This window comes from Quercus lobata, chromosome 5 (genome assembly GCF_001633185.2).
Source record: "Quercus lobata isolate SW786 chromosome 5, ValleyOak3.0 Primary Assembly, whole genome shotgun sequence".
Taxonomy (NCBI): Eukaryota; Viridiplantae; Streptophyta; class Magnoliopsida; order Fagales; family Fagaceae; genus Quercus; species Quercus lobata.
Window position 1 is genome coordinate 69,931,171 of NC_044908.1, and position 22,534 is coordinate 69,953,704.

The following is a 22,534-nucleotide window of genomic DNA, read 5'->3' on the forward strand; positions in this document are numbered from 1 at the left end:
ACTTGGTTTCCCCATAGGCTTGAGTCCGTGGACCATGCAAGGCCTTGGTTCTGTCCAAAACTTATGATCTTTTTATTTGTTTTATTTTTCAACCACCAGCCCCTACACCAAGGCGGGGACAGTTGGCTTGAGGCTGGAAGCCCCTAGAGACGCCCGCGCCCTTAGCACTGCGCGGCGTAGCCCCTAGTAGAAGCTTACGTCAGAGCAACAACTATATGTCGCCGGAGACAGAGGAGATCCCAGAAATTTCTGCTTGGCGCGTGAGTTGATTCCACCGCCACCTGCGCCAGCGCGCAAGCTTCCCCACAGACGGCGCCAATTGTAAGGACACGATTCTCTGGCGGCCCAATAAGGATGTTGGACTCGCGCATGAAAGATCCCTCACAATATGATTTGTAGAGAGTGGGCTTGAAAAGCTAGCCGCTGGTCACGGGGCGGTGCCCGATCCTGGTTTAGAGGAATTCATGTAGAAAAAAGGAGTTGGGCTTGAACATTTAAGCCCTAAGACGTCGCAACCTATGGGATGGGACTCCTCGGAGTTGATCCGAGGACCATTGAGGTCTTACCCCGGTTATCCAACGACGGACTTTCTTCAGTGAAGTCCGGTGTTGTTGAGATGTTCTCCCCCATTTGATCTTTCTTTTTCGGAGGTGGGATGGGATCCCCCTTTGATTTACTTTCTTCCTTCTTTTATACTCGTCTGCGTTAATTGTCCTTCGTCCACGTGTAGGGTCGATCTTTGCAAGACTGATATTTGTCCCATCAGTCTAATCCCAGAATTGTTGGGGATGGTTGATAAGGCTGCAGAGTACGGCTCTGTCACGTGCTGGGTCTTATCTGAAAGGGTAGTAAGGATAACTTCCCCAAGATATTTTGGATCTCTTCACAAATTCGTCCCTATTCCAGTTTTACCCCTTTATTCCGGTGGGATTCAGGATCTGCCGAGGACTGAACTGTCCTCGGCTGCCTCCCAAAATTGTTCTGCGTGCTCTGTATTGTAGAGCTTGGGCCACAGTTCTCCTCGACTCGGGCCTTTGGACTCTCTAAGGGCAAATGGGCCTGGTCCATGAATTATTGGGCCCCACATATATATATATATATATATATATTGTATTTATATGTGTTTTGAAATTTGCATCCACCCCAACTCACTAGGCAGTGACAAAGATGATGATAGTTCATCATGTTTTGTAGCCCATTCCAACTGTTTTCCAAGTAAGATTTTGTCATTAACCTGTAATTGAAGTATTGGGCATTAACATATGCTGCGAAAGCGAAACAAGCAGATTTCACTCCTAGAGTCCTAATTTTTGGAATTTTCATTTGAAACTTTTACATGATGAAAACTTTGATGGGCGTGGTGTATATATATGGGTTTTGTTTAATGAGAGTAGAGAATTTGATGGATAAATTTTGCCAATTGGAAATGGATAAACTTGCAGTAACTTATCAGTAAATAATTATAAAAAGTCTAAATTTTAGAGTATTAGTTTTCTTTTTTGGCCAAAGAGGTGGGCTAAAACTTTAAAACGTGGCTTAATCTCAAGGTAGTGGGGTTGTGTTTTGGTAATTATGAGAAGAGTTTTTTTCAAAAAAGTAGGAAACTGTGTAACTGCAGGGTCAGTGGGAGATAGTTTTTTACTCTTTTTTAGGAAGTAGGGAAGGTTCCTAAAATCACTGCATATAATAAGACTTTAACTGTTCCTATCTTAACTCTACTGCTTACCAAAAACACTAACCGTTCGTATCAAAAAAAAAAAAAAAAAATACTAACTGTTCTTCTGCATCTACATCTCTTTCAGTAACTGTGTAGGGTGTTTTCGTATTAAGAAATAAGAATGGCTGGTGAAGAAGAGAGTCCTGCAATCGGTATCGATCTCGGGACAACGTATTCATGCGTGGCAGTGTGGCAACGTGATCGTGTGGAGATAATAACCAACGAGCAGGGCAACAGAATGACGCCTTCCTATGTTGCCTTCACTGATAATGAGCGCTTGATAGGTGATGCTGCCAAGAACCAAGTTGCTAGGAATTCTACCAACTCCGTCTTTGGTACTCTACTTCTCCATACTCGTTATTCTCTCTCTCTTTTTTCTTTTTTTTCTTTTTTCTTTTTTTGGGAAATAGAAGTAAAATACATGTGGATGAAGTAAATCGAAAATATGATTTTTTGTTTCTGTTTTTGTTGTTGTTTTTAGCCTTGACATATACTAATTCTGCATATGATATAATATGTGTTTTGACTGCATGAGAAAATAACAATGAAATCAACTTGACAAAATTTACTTAACTAAATTTTTTTGTGAGTTGATGAGTTAGGTTGGGTTGAATTTTTTGTTTGTTTGTTTTGTTTTTAGCCTTGACATATACTACTTCTGTATATGATATGATATGTGTTCTGACTGCATGAGAAAAGAAAAATGAAATCAACTTGACAAAATTTACTTAAACTCAATATTTTTGTGGATTAATGGATTAGGTTGGTTGAATTTTTTTAATTTTAGCCTTGACATATACTGCTATGTGTTTTGACTGCATGATAGAAGAAAAATGAAACGTTGGTTAATTTTTTATTCTTATCCACCAATATAAGAATATATACGCATTTAAACTGAAATTTATTTTTTTTTCTGGTTTTTCTTTCTTAAAAGGTGAAATTATCGTGAACTCATTTATCAGGAAAATGATGTATGGCTGCATTTTGAAAATTCAATTGAGAGCTGAGAAACTTACTTTTCAATTGATAAAATCTAATGTATAGCATTCCCATTTCAGAACGTTATCTTTATAACCGTGGGGGGGGGGGGGGGGGAAGGGGTGTGGGTTTTCCATGTGAATATCATATCTCCCATCATGTTCAAGCCCAAGTGTCATGCTCAACCCATTAACAATATAAAAGATTTAATCCTCTCAAAAGAAAATATTTAACATTAGAATAGTACTTTTATATGTCTACATTGTACTTGTAATGAAAACTTACATTGTAAATATACAAAAAGTGGCAAATGTAGTACACATTTGCCAAAAGTGGTAAATATTGTACACTTTTTGCAAATGTGAACAACATTTGCCGCTTTTTGTGTATATAAGTTTATATTGTGATGATGCACAAGATCGTCAGCAAGAGTGAGCAGATGGAACCCGTCGTAGTGCGAGAGAGTATGCTTAATGATGGTCACTGGTATGGTGTCTGCCACAATGTCTCCGATGCCAAAGTTAGAATGATAAATAGAAATTACGAATTAGAATGTGCTCTCAAGATGTCAGTATGTGTTTCTGTATATCTCGTACCTTCTGTTGACTGTGTGAGAGCTTTATACCTGCGGCCTTGGGGGCTAGCCGTTGGGGTGGTTAATGCTTTCTCAAGTAACGCCCCTAGTCCAGTAATGAGACTTTTAAGAGGTTCCCAACGGTCTGCTGGGTTGATTCCGTAACTGCTCGGGTCATTGATTGACTGCATTGAATGACTCCCTGCCTTCGTCAATGATGATAGCTTTCTTCGTTGTTCCTGATGACTTCATCAAGGATGCTTCCTTCGTCATTAATGTTATCTTCGTCTCTGAGATGTATCATCGTCATTCCCATCAGTTGCCCCCCAGGTTCTGGGGTCATCGATGATGTGTCATGACGATCACAGAAGATGAAAAGTTTTTCTTGTGACTCTTGAGGTTTTGTTTCGCTTTTAATGCTTAGTGGCGGTGCTATACGCAATCATGGCCACGTGGCGCGTGATGATCTGTGGAATTAATGGTATGACCCTTGGGTTTCCTGCTGGTTCTTCAATCGCTTTTTGGCCTAAGTTTAAAACTTCTCCTCTTTAATTTTTCTTTTACTTTTCAGAGAGCAAAGATAGAAAAATTCCCCAGTGATACTCTGAGTATTCTCTTGAGACTTCCTTTCTTCTCCGAATCACCTTGCACTGTGCTTTTGCTGTTCCGCCATTGGAGGTGCGTTTCTCTTTCCTTTTACTTCCTTCTTTTTTCTTTTACTGCAGCATAATTTCTGATTCTATGTTTCCTTTTATTTCTCTTCTGTTGTTGGTCTCTGTTTTTCTTTTTTGGGGATTTAGTTTATATTGTATTTCTCTGCCCTTCGATTTCTGCATTTCCATGGTTGATAGTTTGGAGGTTAGGATAGCTAGCCCGTCGGTCTCCTTCCTTTTTGTGCACCTAGGGGGGTCTTTGGGTACTTATCCGTTTTTAGAAAATTTTGTGTTTGAGGGCAATTGTCTGAGCGTGGTTCTAGGCGACTTGTTGCCCTTGCTTCGTCAATCGCTAAATTGGTTCGAGGGTTTAGCAAGGAGAGTGTCAATGTCTGAGGTTAGGTCTAGTGACCTTGAGACTAGGCTGTCATCCAGCGGCGACCCGGCTGAAGGGGATACAGCCGTCTCTGGCCCTCGGGAGGTTAAGGCTTTTTACGCCCTCGGGGAGGTTTGTGGTCTGGACGCCGAAACCGTAAATAGGTTCAAGGATAGGTTTCAGTTTCCATCTAGGGTTCGTGTTCGTCTACCTAGGGAAGAAGATAGGGCCTGCCACTTTTTTCCAGGCGAAGTATGTTTTTACGAGTCAACTTTCACCTGCGGGCTAAGACTCCCCGTCCACCCGTTCCTAATGGAACTTCTAGATCACTTTGGTATTGCCCCCGGGCAGCTCATGCCTAACTCGTGGAGGATCTTGATCAACTGTATGCAAATATGGTTGGCCTCCAACAGTGATATGATCAGGATAGCTGAGCTCACTTACCTGTACCGTTTGAAAGAATCTAAGGAGTGGGGATATTATGAGTTAGTCCCTTGGGAGAGAAAGACTAGGATTGTCAAGGGCTTGCCCTCATCCTTCAGGTATTGGAAGTCGCGCTTTTTCTTTGTGTCTGGGGACGACTTCGAGACTCAATCCAGTAGTGATTGGGGTGATATCTCGAGGTTGCTCCGTCGGTGGGGAACCCCGACCTTAGGTGCGTCAGTATTTCTCCCTGTCGTTTAATTTTGCCACCTTTGAGGTTCTGGTTTTGCTAACTTCTTTGTTCCTTTATTTGGCATAGTTAAGAGACGGCCTGGGCTTAAGAGCCGGTATAAGGAACGCATCGAGACTGCGATTGGGTACGCTGAGACGATTGAGAGCTGGGACGAACTGGTTGACCCCCGGTCTCTTGCATTTTACAACCTAGGTCCCGACCCGTCTCCTTACGTCCTTCGTCAACTTGGTATTGAAGGCAAAAAAAGTAAGTATTATCCTCGTCAGTGCTGATTCTTCTTATGTGTACTTAAACATTCTTGATTAGCATTTTCTTCTTGCAAAGATGACGACAAAATTTAACAAGGACATGTACGCGAAGATGAGATCGAAGAAGGACGAACCGCTGTCCAATCTGGGGAAGAAGATTGTGCGCGTGACCTGGAAGGGCCCTACTCCCACTCCCCTTAGTACCATTCCTCCCATAGCTCCTGAAACGACGAGAACTGCCTCTCTAACTACGTCAATAAAGGAGATCGCTACTCCTGGCTCCAAGAGGCAACGTGTGGCTGGTAAAGGGAAGGAGAAGGAGAAGGCTGATATTCGTCCGTCCACAATATGGGATGACGAAAGGTTGGCCGTGGACAGGGCTCACGAGGTTGTCACTCCAGCGGACCTAAGGGCTCTTTCAGACATGTCTTTGAATGACGTCGCCTCTCGTCATGTTCATAAGCTCGTCCAGGTACGGAGTTCTTCCACATTTCCCCTTTTCATTCTTCTTTTTTTTACTGACGACTCTATAACTTCTTCCAGGTGTTGGGAGAGAGCCTCCATATTACCACTGAGTATCTCACTTAAGAGGCCAAGGTGGCATCTCTGACAACACGAATGGAGGCCCTGGAGAAAGAGAACTCTGATCTGAAGAAGAACCTGATTACCTCTATGGACGAGGCAACTTCATTGAAGGAGAAGGTCAAAGTGTTGGATGACGACCTCAAGGTTGAACGCAAGCTGACTCAAGAGAAGGATGAGCAGCTTCTTTCAGCCAAGGAGAAGCTTGCAACTATTGCTGCCAGGTCGGTGGAGGCTTTCCAGACCACTGACGAGTACAATACTGTACTCTTCAGTTGGTATTTTAAAGGTTTCGAGCTTCTCAGGAGGTATCTCGTCAAGCATCCTTCTGGGGTCAACATGGAGAGCTTGGATCTGGAGGAGGTAGATAAAGAGATGGCTCTGGACGAAGCTGCTCAGTCCTCTGCTCCAGATGGTGATGCCCCAGAGCCTGCCACCGACGCGCCTACCGTTGAGGACGCTGCTGCTGATGCCTGACCTTGTCACTTAGAAAATTTTTCCTTTTTATTGTATTTTTGGTGGATGCCCTTCTTGTTTTGGGCCCCCTTTTTTTTTTTTTTAATTCCAGAACAATCATTTATTTTGGAAACGATGTTAATCACCCAGTGGTTATGGGTTAAAACGAAGCATACTTACCTTTTTTCAGCAGCTGTTTTGGTTGATTTACGCTCGTCCATATCTTAGTATCTTACGATATGTTTATTCGTCAACCATTTGTTAACTGTTTTGACGATCTTGAACGTATTTTGAGTGTTGTTTTGATTTGATGTATGACTTTTCACTTTTTTCCCTTCCTCTTTATGTGAATTCGTCAAGAGGGCTTTTGTCACTTGTACTTGCTGTGGGTTGTGTATGTAGTAATTTATGTCCGTCCAAGCGGAACATAGTCACTTAACTTTTTATAATCATGGTGTCTTCGTCAGTAACTTACATCCGTCAAGGTGGAATCTTGTTACTTAGTTGTTTATACCCATTACGTGGGTCGTCAGTAACTTACATCCGTCAACGCGAAATCTTGTTACTTAGTGATTCATACCCAATAGGTGGGTAGTCAGTAACTTACATCCGTCAGAGTGGAATCTTGTTACTTAGTGGTTCATACCCAATAGGTGGGTCGTCAGTAACTTACATCCATCAGAGCGAAATCTTGTTACTTAGTGGTTCATACCCAATAGGTGGGTTGTCAGTAACTTACATCCGTCAGAGCGGAATCTTGTTACTTTAACTTTTTATGGACCTTATGGTTGACCAGTACTGCCTGCACAAAGACATCAGAAGAATAATTCTTTTATTAATCTCAAGAACGAATGCATTCGTCTATTACATTTACTCATGGTACTTCTTTAAATGCTCAATGTTCCATGGCCGAGGGAGCTTTTTTCCGTCCAGGGTTTCCAGATGATAACTTCCTTATCTTGAGTAGTGAGTGACGCGGTATGGCCCCTCCCATGTAGGACCCAGTTTTCCTTAAGTAGGGTCTTTAGTTGCTGCAGTGATCTTGCGCAGGACGAGGTCCCCTATGTCCAGTCGCCTGAGTTTGACCCTTTTGTTTTAATACTCGGCATCTTTTTTTGGTACTTTGTCATCCTACTGGATGCATTGTCTCTTACTTCGTCTAGACAGTCCAGGTTGAGTCGCAATTCGTCGTCATTGAGTCCTTCTGTGAAAGTTCCTCGTCTGATACTCGTTACCCCAACCTCTACTGGGATTACTGCTTCTGTGCCATAAGTAAGCTTGAAGGATGTCTCTCCTGTTGGGGTTCTGGCTGTGGTTCTGTAAGCCCACAAGACATTGGGCAGTTCTTCCAGCCAGGCACCTTTTGCTTCGTCCAGCTTGGTTTTGATAATTTTGAGCAACGTCCTGTTCATCACTTCCGTCTGTCCATTTGCCTGAGGATGCCCTGGGGATGAGAACTGGTTCTTGATCCCAAGGCTTGAGCAGAATTCCCTGAAGCCTTGACTGTCGAACTGCCTTCCATTGTCTGATATGATTGTCGAGGGAATCCCGAACCTGCAGATTATGTTCTTCCATACAAAGTTCTGGATCCGAGCCTCAGTGATCGTTGCTAGGGCCTCTGCTTCAACCCATTTTATGAAATAGTCAATAGCAACAAGAAGGAATTTTACCTGACCTTTACCTTGGGGCAGAAGACCGACGATATCGATTCCCCATTGTGCAAATGGCCATGGGGAAGCTATGGTCGTCATTTTCTCTGCTGGAAGCCGCTGCACATTCCCATATCGTTGGCATTTGTCGCACCTCCTAACGATCTCAGCAGCATCCACCTGCATGGTTAGCCAAAAATATCCTGCCCTTACCACTTTGTTTACTAGGGATCTGGAGCCGGCATGGTCACCACAAATTCCTCCGTGTACTTCCTCCAAGATGTATTTGGCCTCTTCCTCGTCGACGCACTTCAAGTAGGGCATAGAGAAGCCTTTCTTGTACAAGACGTCATTCAGGATCGTGAATCTGGCTGCCCTTTTCTTGATCTTTCTGGGTTCTTCAGTGTTTTGAGGTAGGTGCCCGTCCTAGAGGAAGGACATTATGGGCGTCATCCAGGTATCAGTGCTCTGGATGGTGAAGGTTGCAACTTCCTTGATACTAGGATGTTTTTGGACTTCCATCGCCAGGTTCGTGCTAGTCCCTTCTTCTTTTGATGACGCTAGCTTTGACACTTCGTCAACTCCCATATTCTGACTTCTTGGGATTTGTATGAACTCCACTGTATCGAATTCCTGAGCTAGCTGTCTTGCCAACTTGAGGTACTTCTGCATCCTTTTTTCTTTTGCCTCGTATTCTCCCCTGATCTGTCCAATCACTAGCTTTGAATCACTTTGGATTAACAAACTTTTGGCACCAAGGGCTTTCCCAAGTCTCAGTCCCGTCAGTATTCCTTCGTATTCAGCTTTGTTGTTGGTGGCTGGGAACTTTAGTTGGACCCCATATTTCAGCACTTCTCCGTCGAGGGTGGTTATGATGGCCCCTACTCCCCCCTTTTTTTGGGCTGACGAACCATCAGTCTGTATTACTAGTTTATCTACTTCGTCGGTAATCCTGTCTTCTTCAGGGAACGTGAATTCGGCGATGAAGTCTGCTAGAGCTTGTGCCTTGATCGCTGTTCTTGGATGGTACTCGATGTCAAATTGACTAAGTTCAATTGCCCACTGGACCATTCTTCCTGCTGCTTCTGGCTTGCTCATTGACTTCTTGATTGGTTGGTCCATCATTACGAGAATAGGATTTGACTGGAAATATTACTTGAGCTTGCGCGAGGCCACTATTAGTGCAAACACAATCTTTTCAATCCTTGGGTATCTGGACTCAACCCCTTGGAAAGCTTGGCTGATGTAGTAAACCGGGAGTTGCTTCTTACCCTCTTCTCTAATCAAAGCTGTACTTACTGCCGAGGCTAACACCGCCAAGTACAGGTATAGTTTTTCTCCTTCTTTGGACGGGCTTAGGAGAAGTGGACTGCTCAGGTATTGCTTCAACTCTTGGAACGCCGCTTCGCACTCGTCGGTCCAAGCAAAAGCCTGCTTCAATGTCTTAAAGAAGGGCAGGCATTTGTCTGTGGCCCTAGAGACAAACTTATTTAAAGCTGCTATTCTTCCTGTGAGTTCGGTTTTGGGTGAGGCCATGTCAATGATAGCTCGTACTTTCTCTGGATTTGCTTCTATTCCTTTTTGGGACACCATGAATCCCAAGAACTTCCCCGAAGCTACCCCAAAAGCACACTTGCTTGGATTCAACTTCATCTGGTGTTTTTTGAGGGTTGCAAAAGTTTCCTCCAAGTCGTCCAGATGTGTGAGCTCTTCCTTACTCTTGACGAGCATATCGTCCACGTACACCTCCATATTCCTGCCAATCTATTGGCTGAACATTTTGTTTACCATTCTCTGATACGTGGCTCCAGTATTTTTTAGCCCAAAAGGCATCACCTTGTAACAGTAGAGTCCTTGACTTGTGATGAAGGCTGTCCTCTCCTGGTCTTCATCAGCCATCTTTATCTGGTTGTACCCCGAGAAGGCATCCATGAACGTCAGCAACTTGTGTCCGGCGGTGGAGTCCACGAGCTGGTCTATCCTTGGTAGAGGGAAGTTGTCCTTTGGGCATGCTTTGTTCAGATCGGTGAAGTCTATACACATTCTCCACTTTCCGTTTGCTTTCTTTACCAGGACGACGTTGGTGAGTCATTCAGGATAATATACTTCCCGGATGAATCCAGCCGTCAAGAGTTTGGTTACTTCTACTGCAACTGCCTGATCTCGCTCTGGGGTGAAAGTTCTTTGTCGTTGCTGAACGGGCTTCTTGCTAGGGTCTACATTCAGCCTATGCTGGATGACTTCTGGAGATATGCCTGGCATGTCTTCGTGACTCCATGCAAAGACATCTAGATTCTCTTTAAGGAACTTTATGAGTCTTGTTCTCATCTCGGGGCTTAGCGTCGTCCCTATCTTGGTCGTCTTGTCCGCATTTCCTTCTACCAATTCCACTGTTTCCAAGGTCTCCATCCCGTCTTCCTCTTTTTCTTCAATCGTCCACGTGTGGTTCTCCTTTCCTGCCAGTACGGCCTGATAGCATTCCCTTGCTAGGACTTGATCACCTTTCACTTCACCCACGCCGTTGTCTGTCGGGAATTTCAACTTCAAACAGTATGTTGACATCGCCGCCTTCCACTTGTTAAGAGTGGGCCTCCCAATGATGACATTGTAGGATGAGGGGCAATCTACCACCAGGAAGTCTACTTGTTTGGTCAACTACAATGGGTAGGTCCCTGCCGTTACCGCCAGTGTCACTATACCCCTGGGGTAGACCCTGTCTCCACTGAAGCTGACGAGTGCAGAGTCAAAAGGGCGAAGCCTTTTTGGATCTAATCTCAGCTGTTGGAAGGCTGGGAAGTAGATGATATCCGCTGAACTCCCGTTATCAACAAGGATCCTTTTGATATTGAACCCTTCTATATTCAGCACTATGACCAGGGGATCGTTGTGGGGCTGCTTTACTCCCCTGGCGTCTCCTTCATTGAAGGACATATCTTGGCATGTTCGTCGGTACTTGGACGGAGGCATGGTGTGGACGCTGTTTACCTGTCTATGGTATGCTTTTTTGAGTGATCCAAATGACCCTCCTGAGAATGGTCCTCCTGTGATCGTGTTTATCTCCCCGATCACCTTGCTTGGAGACTGGGACGGATGGTCGTCATCCCGAGTGAAGGATTCACGCTGGGTCCTGTTATTGTCTCTGAACTTGCTATATCCTCCTTTCTTTACATACTTCTGTAACTTCTCTTTCTGTATTAGTTCCTCTATTTGCTCCTTCAGGTCTCTGCAATCTTCTGTGTTGTGGCTGTGGTCTCTATGGAACCGGCAATACTTGTTCTTGTCACGTACGTTGGGGGATGAGTGTAATGGCCTGGGCCATTTGAGATAGTGTTCGTCCCTGATCTGCGTGAAAATCTTGTCAACAGGCATAACCAAGGGGGTAAATTTTACCGTCCGAGGATTTTTATCGTCCTTCCTCCTATTCCCGTCATTGTTCCGACGTTCTGGTCTGTCTCTCTTTTGCCCCCTACGGTCATCTTCCCTCTTGGCCTTGTCTTCTGGCCTTTCGGTATCTTTTATGGCAGCTAGGGCATCTTCCGCGTTCATGTACTTTTGTGCCTTCAGGAGCATCTCTGCCATCGTCTTCGAGGGGTTCTTTGCAAGAGAGGCCACGAGGTCTCTGGATCTCAACCCTGCTTTGAAGGTCGTCAGCTGTACCTTGTCATCAGCTTTGTCTACTTCCAGAGTTTCCCGGGTGAATCGCTTGACATATGACCTCAGAGTCTCTTTCTCTCCCTGTCTTATGGTGAGTAAGTAATCTACCGGCCTCCTTGGGCGTTGTCCCCCTATGAAGTGGTGTAAGAAGGCACTACTCAGCTGATCGAAATTGTCTATGGACGAGTTTGGCAACTTAGTAAACCATTCTCTTGCAGCTCCTTTGAGAGTTGTCGGGAAGGAATGACACAGTATCTCGTCAGGTGGTTGCTGAAGACCCAGGGTCGTCTTAAAGGTATTAAGATGATCCTGTGGGTCCTTGAGTCCGTCGAATGGCTCTAATTGAGGCAAGCGAAACTTTGACGACACGAGGCATTCAAGTACCGCAGCAGTGAATGGCGAATCCGTAGCCCTTATCATCCTGTCTACGCTTCGGTCCATCTTCTCTTTGATAGCGCTTCTTAGTTCGTCCATCTCTTTCCTCATTTCTCGAAGAAGATCTGAGTTCTATTCGTCCGGAGTAGCTGGTCTTCGGGGGGTTTCCCTTCGTTGACTATCCCCTTCTTCCTCCATGTTACCCTTGGACCGGTTTTCTTCTTATTGAGCTTGTTGAACCTGCTGGAGCCGCAGCTTCATTTCCTAGTTCTGTTTGGTGAGTTCTTCAATGGTGGCTGCAAGGGCCTGGACTTGTTGGGCCAAGGCTGCTGAGTCTGGGTTGGATTCCATCTGAATGTAGAAGGTTGATGGGAACTACGTTCTCAGATATGAATCTGAAAATATCGGTCCCCACAGACGGCGCCAAACTGATGATGCACAAGATCGTCAGCAAGAGTGAGCAGATGGAACCCTTCGTAGTGCGAGAGAGTATGCTTAATGATGGTCACCGGTGTGGTGCCTGCCACAACGTCTCCGATGCCAAAGTTAGAATGATAAATAGAAATTCGAATCAGAATGTGCTCTCAAGATGTCAGTATGTGTTTTTGTATATCTCGTACCTTCTGTTGACTGTGTGAGAGCTTTATACCTGCGGCCTTGGGGGCTAGCCGTTGGGGTGGTTAATGCTTTCTCAAGTAACGCCCCTGGTCCAATAATGAGACTTTTAAGAGGTTCCCAACGGTCTGCTGGGTTGATTTCGTAACTGCTCAGGTCATTGATTGACTGCATTGAATGACTCCCTGCCTTCGTCAGTGATGATAGCTTTCTTCGTTGTTCCTGATGACTTCGTCAAGGATGCTTCCTTCGTCATTAATGTTATCTTCATCTCTGAGATGTATCATCGTCATTCCCATCATATTGCAATTACAATGTTAAACATATAATTTTTCATCAAAATAATCATTTAAAAGAAGAAAACAATAATTAATTGGAAAGCAGCAAAAACACACAAATACTATCAAACATTCATTCAAAATGAAGAAAGTTTCTTGAAATTACAAAAAACGAGAGAGTGAAGAAAAGAAGCTGAAGAAATGCAGGCTTAGAAAAAATTGAAGAAGGACGAAGAGGAAATTGAGTTTAGGATTTTAAGGTTCTCATTTTATACTTTTGAAGACGTTTATATCTATGAACTATTCTTGTCTAATTGTTTTTCCTCCCTCTACTATTTCTATTTGAGGTTTATGTGTTTCTTAAAAGGTATGACATTATTGCAGATGCAAAGAGGTTGATTGGAAGGAGATTTAGTGATAACTTGGTTCAGAGTGACATTAGGCTTTGGCCATTTAAGGTGATTGAAGGTCCTGATGATAAGCCTTTGATTGTGGTCAACTATAAGGGTGAAGAGAAGCACTTTACTGCTGAGGAAATCTCATCTATGGTCCTTACAAAGATGCGTGAGATTGCTGAATCCTACTTGGGCACAACTGTGAAGAAAGCTGTTGTTACTGTCCCTGCCTACTTCAATGACTCTCAGCGTAAGGCCACAAAGGATGCTGGAGCCATTGCAGGCCTCAATGTTTTGCAAATTCTCAATGAACCAACTGCTGCAGCCATTGCTTATGGTATTGACAAGATTGGCAATGGCAAGAGTAAAAAAGTGTTGATTTTTGATTTGGGTGGTGGTACTGCTGATGTTTCACTACTTTCCATTCAAGATGGTGTCTTTGAAGTGAAAGCTGTTTCTGGAGACACTCACCTTGGAGGTGAGGACTTTGATAACAGATTGTTGAAACACTTGGTTGCAATATTTAAGAGGCAGAGTAGGGTGGACATTAGTAGAGACGCTAGAGCTCTTAGGAGGTTGAGAACTGCATGTGAGAAAGCAAAGAGGATTCTCTCTTCTACATCTGAGACTACCATTGAAGTTGACTGTTTAAGTAATGGGATTGATTTCTTTTCAACTATTACCCGTCCCAAATTTGAGGAACTCAACATGGATTTGTTCAGGAAGTGTATTGAGCCTGTGGAGGAGTGTTTGTTTGAAGCTGATATGGACAAGAGTTGTGTCCATGAAGTTGTTCTTACGGGTGGTTCTTCCAGAATCCCCAAGGTGCAGCAATTGTTGCAGGAATTCTTTTATGGGAAGGAGCTGTGCAAGAACATTAATCCAGATGAGGCTGTGGCTGATGGAGCTGCTGTTCAAGCTGCTGTATTGACTGGAATGGGTAATAAGAAAATTCAAGACATCATACTCTATGATGTCACTCCTCTTTCCCTTGGCATACAGACTCATGGAGATAGGATGTCTGTTTTGATTCCTAGGAATACTACTATTCCAACCAAGAAGGTGAGGCAATACTGCAACACCGCTGACAACCAAGGTCTAATAGAATTGCTAGTTTATGAGGGTGAGAGACCAAGATCTAGTGATAACAACTTGTTGGGAAATTTTACAATTCCTATTACTCCGGCACCCAAGGGTGATGCTAAGGTCATTGTTTCTTTTGAACTGGATACCAACGGAATACTTATAGTTTCCACTGTTGACAAAATCAGTGGGTATAAAAGGAAGGTCACCATCACGAACGATCAATGGAGGCTTTCAAATGTAGAGATTGAGAGGTTACTTCAAGACGCCAAGAGATTCAAGGCCAAAGATGATCATCACATGAAGGTGCTTGATGCAAGATTAGAGCTAGAGACTTATGCCTACAAAATGAGGAAAGCAATCAATGACTACAGCATATATTCCAAACTTCGTCCTAAAGATCACAAACGAATTAAAGATGCTGTTCAAGAGGTGATTCAATGGTTATCAGATGAAGAAGGGGTTGATAATTTAGAACTGTATCAGGATGAGCTGAAACTGCTCCAGAGACTCTGCAAACCTATTTCACCTTTGATAATAGATTGACTACATTTGATTTTGTACAAAACATTTTGTTCTAGAGTTTTCTTTTCATATTTTGTCTTGTTCAGAAATTGTTTGAAATTTTGTAAAAATGTCCACTGATAGCTTGGTTGAATTGTCTGTTTCATTACACAGAATTATAGCTACTCCATCGAATTTGTAAGGTGTTTATCTGGACAAATCATATGTAAATTCAATGTAACCAGTAATCCATTTAATTTATATCACATCCGGTCAAGTTATGAAAGTATTTTTATTTCTTGTTAGATAATAAATATTATTGCAGTTTATAAACGAAGGGATATGCTCTTAAATAATTTTTTTACCAATTTACAAGTAGTGTTATTTAGTTTAGAATCTGGTATATCTACAAGGATGAGCAGGAAACTAATACTAATTTTTTATTATAAAAATTTAAAGTTAAATCTTGTTACACACTAACTATTACACTCCTTTAAAATAGAGTTTTTAAAAACATGATTTCACAATTTCACTGGAGTATATGATAACCATCATTTAAAACTATTTATATGAATTGATAGACAATTATGTTAAGACTATTATAATCATGTTTTGAAAACATGGTTTTACAATTTTAATTGAAATTACAATTTCAATAATGTATGATAATCATTACTCAATTTAAAACTATTTATATGAATTGACGGTCTTCATATTGTATGCATTAGTTTCATAACTCCAATTATCCTTTATAATATGTAGTTAGGAAAATTATTCTTCAAGATTCTTCTATATCTTTCCTTTTCTAATCCATTAATCTTTCTCAATTTTTTGTAAGAAAGATGCTAAAAACACATCTTCCAAATCAGGATCCAAATTCCAAACAAATCATCTCTAAGCCAAAATTGCTGACAAGTTGGTTTAGAAATTACAAATCATAATAACTAGATGGCAGATGATAGTGACTTCTCAATTTAAAACTAGAAATAATTGTTCCAATCTCTCACTATTTAGGATAAGCCTATCCCTAGCTAAACCCCAAAACAATCCCCAATTCCCACTAAAGATGCATTTCAACATGCAAGTCTTACAAATATAGACAAACAATACATAACAAAACATCTAAGCTGGACAAGCTTAGTAGGTAGCATGTAACAGCAAAACTATTTCCACACCAAGCCTTATATAAGTAGCAACATTTTTAGTCATAAGGATTTCTGAAATTCTTCAAGAGCTCTGGGATTTCATAACCAAGCATATCATCTACAGCTTGAATCATTTTAGGCTTCAATTTCTCAAACTTGTCGATGTTGTAACCGTTCAAGACCTCTCTAAAATGCTCAACATTTGGGAAGTCACCTGCAGGAAGATGGAACTCCCTCTGGACCTATTTCACAATAGTCACAATCATAAATTTGTATGCACCTGTTTACAAAACTCACAATCATAACTTTGCATGAATAACGAGAGAGGTACCTTTCCAAATTCCTCTTCCAGGTTGTCAATTAGTCGTTGTTGAGTCTTAGATTTGCCTATCATCGCAGGCATCTCTTTCTTAAGATGGCTAATTATATAAGCATGGATCTTAGCAGCTCTAGCACGTTTTACAAATTCATTGATCTGCAATATGCAGATGGGGTCAGACTAGTTAACTAGCATATAAATCAAAATGTACATGTATGCATGCATGAAAATATGTATGCAAAATGATTAAAGAAAAAAGAAATATGGTGAGCATACTCGACGATCACAAGCTTTCTTTGGAATATCAGTCAAGTCTGCAAGGAGATCATCCTGTTCTTTCTCAAAAAGATCCCCCCCTATCGGGCCCATAGCTGCCTCATTAACAGGTTTATCATTGAATGACCTGCAGAGACAAGTGACATTAACTCAGATTATTAGATGATCAAAATGAAAAAGAGCCAAACTTTTTGGTTAGAACCAGTACTTAACAAGCACCATTTTACCACATCAATAGAATATGAGTGATATTTACATTTAATGTAACATGATTAGATTTAATCACACAAGTCCAACCAAAGTACCAAACTATGGATATACAGTGTTTTACATGTTAATGCAAGTATTTGCAATAAACGTTGACTATATTTGGAAAAAAGTTATCAGAAAGGAAAATAACATATTGCACTCTTGACAGAACGTTTGATCTCTATGTTTAGAAACACATAGATGTTAGTGAATAAAATTACACACAAAAGATATAGAACCTACCCAATATAAACACGGACAACCTCTGGAGTATTCAAAACTTTCCCCAAAGACCACATCAATGCTCCATAAACTCTCATCAGCTAAAGAATATGATATCAACAAAGAAGTAGGTCAAATTGTATTTATCAAATGATGCAACTAAAAATAAAGACATATGCACAGCAAAATGAGCAAATGAAAATTTGAAAGACTTGATAAACATCTTACTTGTTGGGTATCAACTTGGTCTGCTTTATTTAGAACAACACGTATCTTGTCATCATGACCACGCAAAGATGCAATAACACGCTTAAATTCATCACTGATGTCAAGTTTATGGGGATCAAACAGAAGAAGAATGAGATCACATTTAGCTGCAAACCATGATATAACACCAGTGAAATCATAACTTCTTTGTGTTCGTTGCTTTTCTCCAGATAGAACCCCAGGAGTATCCACAAATGTAATTTGATCTAACAACTGTATGCACAAGGGAAAAGATTAGCTATCTCAAGTGCTGATGATGATATTGATAATAAACAACTTTGAACAAATGCTAGTAAGATTTACATTAACATGGTTTAAGTATATAACTCACAGGATGCGGCATTTGGGAACACTCAAATTTTGACAAGAATGCTCCTCCAAAAGTTGTCAATCCACTAAATGGCATCTCAGCATGGACAGCTATGGTGTTCCCAGGAATACTCCTCTCATCAGGTCCAGACTGAGTTCAAGGAGATAGTAAGGTATTAGCTACCACTGTTCAACATATGTCACTAAACAGGACTTCCATCATGGAAATAAATATGAAACAATGATAATAATGTCCAATTACATGACACTTGTATTTTAGTGACTCAATAGTGATAATGCCAAGCATGCTCCTCTAGAAGTGGTCATCCCAATCTCAAGTTTTATTACCCTCAAAGTACACAAAACAACAACAAAAAAGCCTTAATCTAAAAACAATGGTGATGACTATGAATCCTCAACAAACTAATTATAGTAGTTCACATGTATTCTTCTATGTCATTCTATCATATCTAAAATCGTATTCTTAGCCACCTCCCTAATAAACATGTACTTTTTAAATATGACTATTGTTATTGTAATATTTGTATTAAAAATAAATAACACTCCTGAACAATCCAAAAATGAAAACACATAAGTTAAATTCATTTCTTAGACACTTGCCGTGAGAATGTGGACAGGACCAAAAAAAAAAAAAAAAACCAGAGTAATGTAAGGAGACCAAAAAAAAAAAAAAAAAAAAAAAAAAACCCCACGTTTTTTTTTTTTTTTTTTTTGAAAACATACACTCACCCCCTTTTAGTATTGTTTTCTGCATAAATTGTTAAACATTTATGAAAACAAACAATGAGTTGCTCATAGATGACACATGTCCATATTATTTTCAAAAAAATACCGAAGGGAGGTTTTGTGTTATACCCAAAAACCCTAGGGGGTTAATTGTTACACAATTAACCAGTTGACACATAAAACAATACCATATGGGGTTAAGTGTTATGCTCAAAACTCATGAGGTTCAATTTTCTTAGGGGAAACCACAGGGGGGTTTGTATATTTTTCCCATAAGAAAATCTGTTCAGAAACCCCCATTTGCTACTTGTCAGATCTGCATTCAGTGTCTAAAGAGGAAGGAAAAAGAAGAAGAAAAATAGAGAGGGGGGTGGGGGGGGTGGGGGGTATTGGGGAAGCAGACACTCTTTGGCCATTAGGACTAGGAAGTGATAATTCTCAAACAATTTGAGATATTGAAATGGCATCCAAATGCAACATTAACCTACAAAACATACATGTTAATAAAAACTATGGAAAACAACAATATGCACAACACAAATTACAGAAAACCATAATGGTAGTTTCTGTCTAAAACAAAATAGTTTAAAACATTTCTATAGTCCATTTAAACTTAATTAGCCTTCATAAATAAAATAGGAAAGTGAGGGTGAGCTGTGATACCATAACAACAACAAATCTGTCTGTTGTAGGCTCTGGTCCAATGTGAGCACCTGTTCAAACAGATAACAAGGTACATTTATCTTTGTGATCCAGTCATATTAACAAATCACAAGGTACAAAAAAAAAATAAAAAATAAAAAATAAAAAATAAAAAACAACAACAACAACAACAACAACTTAACTAACCTGGGTAGTCGCATTTTAGCAAATGTTTTATAAAAGTTGTCTTCCCAGTTGAATATTGACCCAAAAGCATGATCATGGGTTTAGCATCGAAATCACTGTTCGTCTGCAAAAATACAAATAAAAATCAATTCTCAGTTACAGAAGCCTTAAAACTAGAGTTGACACTTGACGGCAAAGCTAGAAAGAATATCTCCATTTTACAAACCACAACCTCTAGTTTAAAAGATTAAGATATGGAACTAGACAAAAGTATCTAATGATAATTAAAGGAAGTGTTGAGTCCACTGACCATCAGGGGAGAGACAAAATCATTAAAACGATATGCAACTTCCAGTGGCTTTAGCTTTTCAATTTACAATCTCTTCAAGCCATCAATAATTGATGTAACTGCATTGGAAGGAATCTGAGCAAGAGAGGAGGCACATTAGGCAACAAATGAAAATGAAGACATCCCCCTAGAGAGAAGTTTGCATTGTATGCTACTTTGTATTTTTACAGGTAAAACATTTTCATAAAAAAGGCAATATGGGGCACAACCCTATTACATGGGATGCATGTAAGAGAAGCACCGAAAGGTAAAGCCTATATTGTATATCAAAGGAATATATTGCCAAACAAAAAATAGTTCCCTGCATCCTTCCCATTTTATTGAATGTCCCAAAGGAACAGCAAAATAAAAACTACTTAAACATATAAGGAAACCTGATGTATTTGAGAGACAGAGAAAGAATAATGAATAACAAAACTCAACGATCAGAAGTATTATAATTGACTTAGAAACTTCCCAAAATTAATTGGCCTGAAGATAACAATAAACTCAGTACTTTATCAATATTTTTTGAATAAAAAAAAAGTCTTTGAATGGCAATGGAAAGTAAATCTTACGTTCTTTGCTGATTTTGAACCAAACCATTGAGTTGGTGGTGGTGGTTGAGGCTGAATGCTTCCTATATTGCACCAGCAAAAGAATATAATGAAATACCAATTAGAAAATGTCACTTATAATATCAAGAGATTAGGAAATCTACGAACCATTTACTTCAGGGTGGGCATTTATCGTCAAAGTCTTGGTTTTCTGAGAAAAGAGAAACAGGAAAAAGCATAAATGAAATTACTAGTTTCAACCACAAAGTACCAAGGAAGACAAGGAAGACTACTTACAGCTACTAAACTGTCCAAACCTTCCATCAATGGAGGATTAATATTCTCAACATTGGCTGTAATAAAAGAAATGAAATGCATCAACCTAACTTGAACAATCAGTTGCTCAAAAAAAATATTTATTCGAACAATCAGAATGCAAGATTAAACAATGTTTATACACCATTTGAAGCATAATATTCAAACTGGTCTTGAGGGTGGGCTCATAAGAAACAACATGGGGATCAAGCTGAGAGGCTCAAGTTTTGATGCTGATGCAATGTATGCACGGTTAAAGCTATATTTAAACGATACTTAAGAGGGATATTTTCCAAACTCCTTACAATACTTATTTAACTTTAGTCTATGAAGGGCTGTGATGTACTAGAATTCCTACCAATTGATGGAGATGGGCCTCTAAGTCTAACTAGCCTGAATGCTACAGTTTCTTCCAGTCATTCTATGTAATCAGTCATTAAAGTTTTAAGGACAGTTATTCTCCAATATCATGTTAAAAAGAACATTTAAAACATGTTTTCAAGGTATATATGATTCACAAACAAAACTTTAGCTAAATAAATATTAATGATTTATAAGGAGAGTGTGCTTAGGGTCATGCCTAGAAGTCTAATGCTTTAAGGTCAGATTTCTTGGCAACTTGCTATATAATTTTAATTTAAGAAACAGGGAATGTGAGGTTTTATGCTGAAGGATTTATCAGGTGCATTAAATGCGAAACATAAAAGCCAATTTCACAAAATTGATGATGGATTTTTAGGGAAAATTACAGTCCATATTCGCTCTAGCATTTTGCTCACTAGTACATGTATGAGTAAAAGCAAAGTTGGTATTATACATATTACTCTACTTACCTGCAGTTTTAATGATATCCAGGGTTAATTCATGTCCAGCTTGCGCCAAGGAAACCAGCTGGGCATTACAACAATTAGATCAAAGTAAGTTTTTCACGCATTAAACATTATATAATCCGAGAAACAATTTTATTCAATGTACAACCTGCATCGCGGTGATGAACTCAGTAAAGCCTAAAAACCCTTGTCGTTTTGAATCTGCAAGTGCCCAAACCTTCGGAAACAATAAATAAATATGAGATCTTTTAGCAATCATTTCATTCTCATAGAAAATAAATAAAAAACTAGTAAAGCCAAGATAAACCCCATCAGAAAAAAGGCACTAGAATCTCTTCCATTTTGCTATAAAGATTTAGTTTTTCATGATTTATCATATAAGTGAAATGGTTTTAGAAAGACACTGCAGAGTCATGAAAAATTAAATCTTCACTACAAAATGGATCCTCCCCATTTCGAAGCAAATGTAGACAATCCTGTAACTATAATACAATAAAACCATCATAACTGAAACATAACGAATTGAAAATAAAAGACCAATTTTAAAAGCAAAATAGATTTCTTATAACACAATAACTAAATGGACCAAATTAAGAAAGAAAAAAGAAGAAGAAAAAAAGGGCCCTTTATTAGTTTTTCCTTTTTCAGTTCAAAACTCAGTAGGGCCAAACAGTATAGTACAACAAAAAGTACATAGTAAAATACTAAAATCAATCTACCAAGGTAACTAGTTAAACCCATTCTTCATCCAAACAAGTCTTTAAATAAATTTTAAAAAAATTACTAAATTATATTTCATTTAAGAAACTCTTTTAAATTTTAAATAAATCGAACACAATCATAGACAAATCCGAACTTTCTATATTCAGAAACATAACTAAAACGTGAACAAAATCAAATCAAATCAATAAACAGAAATTAAAAACAGTGAAAAAAAAAAAAGAATTGTAGACCTGTTTGAGTTCAGGACGAGAAAGCTTCGACATGGCGAAGAACTTAGTGGCATCATTTCCAGTAATACGACCATCTCCATCTATAGTACAAGAAGGAAAAACATTATAGTTAAAGAATGTATTTTCGTAATTAGTTCAATGAGATGAGGGTTGATGAATAAACCTGAATCGGCGAAGTTGAACCATTCCTGGTAGATCGCCTGGTGATCTTTCGAAGTCGAACCGATCGGACCCGACCCGATCTCCATTTTTGTGAGAGAGAGAAAGAGAGAGAGAGAGAGAGATTGAAATTTGAAAGTGAGAGATAGAGCGCTATGGGTTTCGGTTTTTTATAACAGTTTTGGCGCTTGGGTAGAGTTATGAAAAGTTTTGGGCG

The 22,534-nt window shown here is 40.0% G+C and overlaps 1 protein-coding gene and 1 pseudogene across 1 annotated transcript; one reads left to right on the top strand and one right to left on the bottom strand.

Moving 5' to 3' along the window:
* Nucleotides 1–1,838: 1,838 nt before the first annotated feature.
* Nucleotides 1,839–15,015, top strand: LOC115992612 (heat shock cognate 70 kDa protein-like). Its single transcript, XM_031116834.1, has 2 exons — nucleotides 1,839–2,052; nucleotides 13,216–15,015. The coding sequence occupies exons 1-2, from the start codon at nucleotides 1,839–1,841 to the stop codon at nucleotides 14,853–14,855; spliced, it is 1,854 nt and encodes a 617-aa protein (XP_030972694.1). The 3' UTR covers nucleotides 14,856–15,015.
* A 743-nt stretch (nucleotides 15,016–15,758) lies between these two features.
* On the bottom strand, nucleotides 15,759–22,457 carry LOC115988642 (annotated as a pseudogene).
* Between the last annotated feature and the right edge of the window lie 77 nt (nucleotides 22,458–22,534).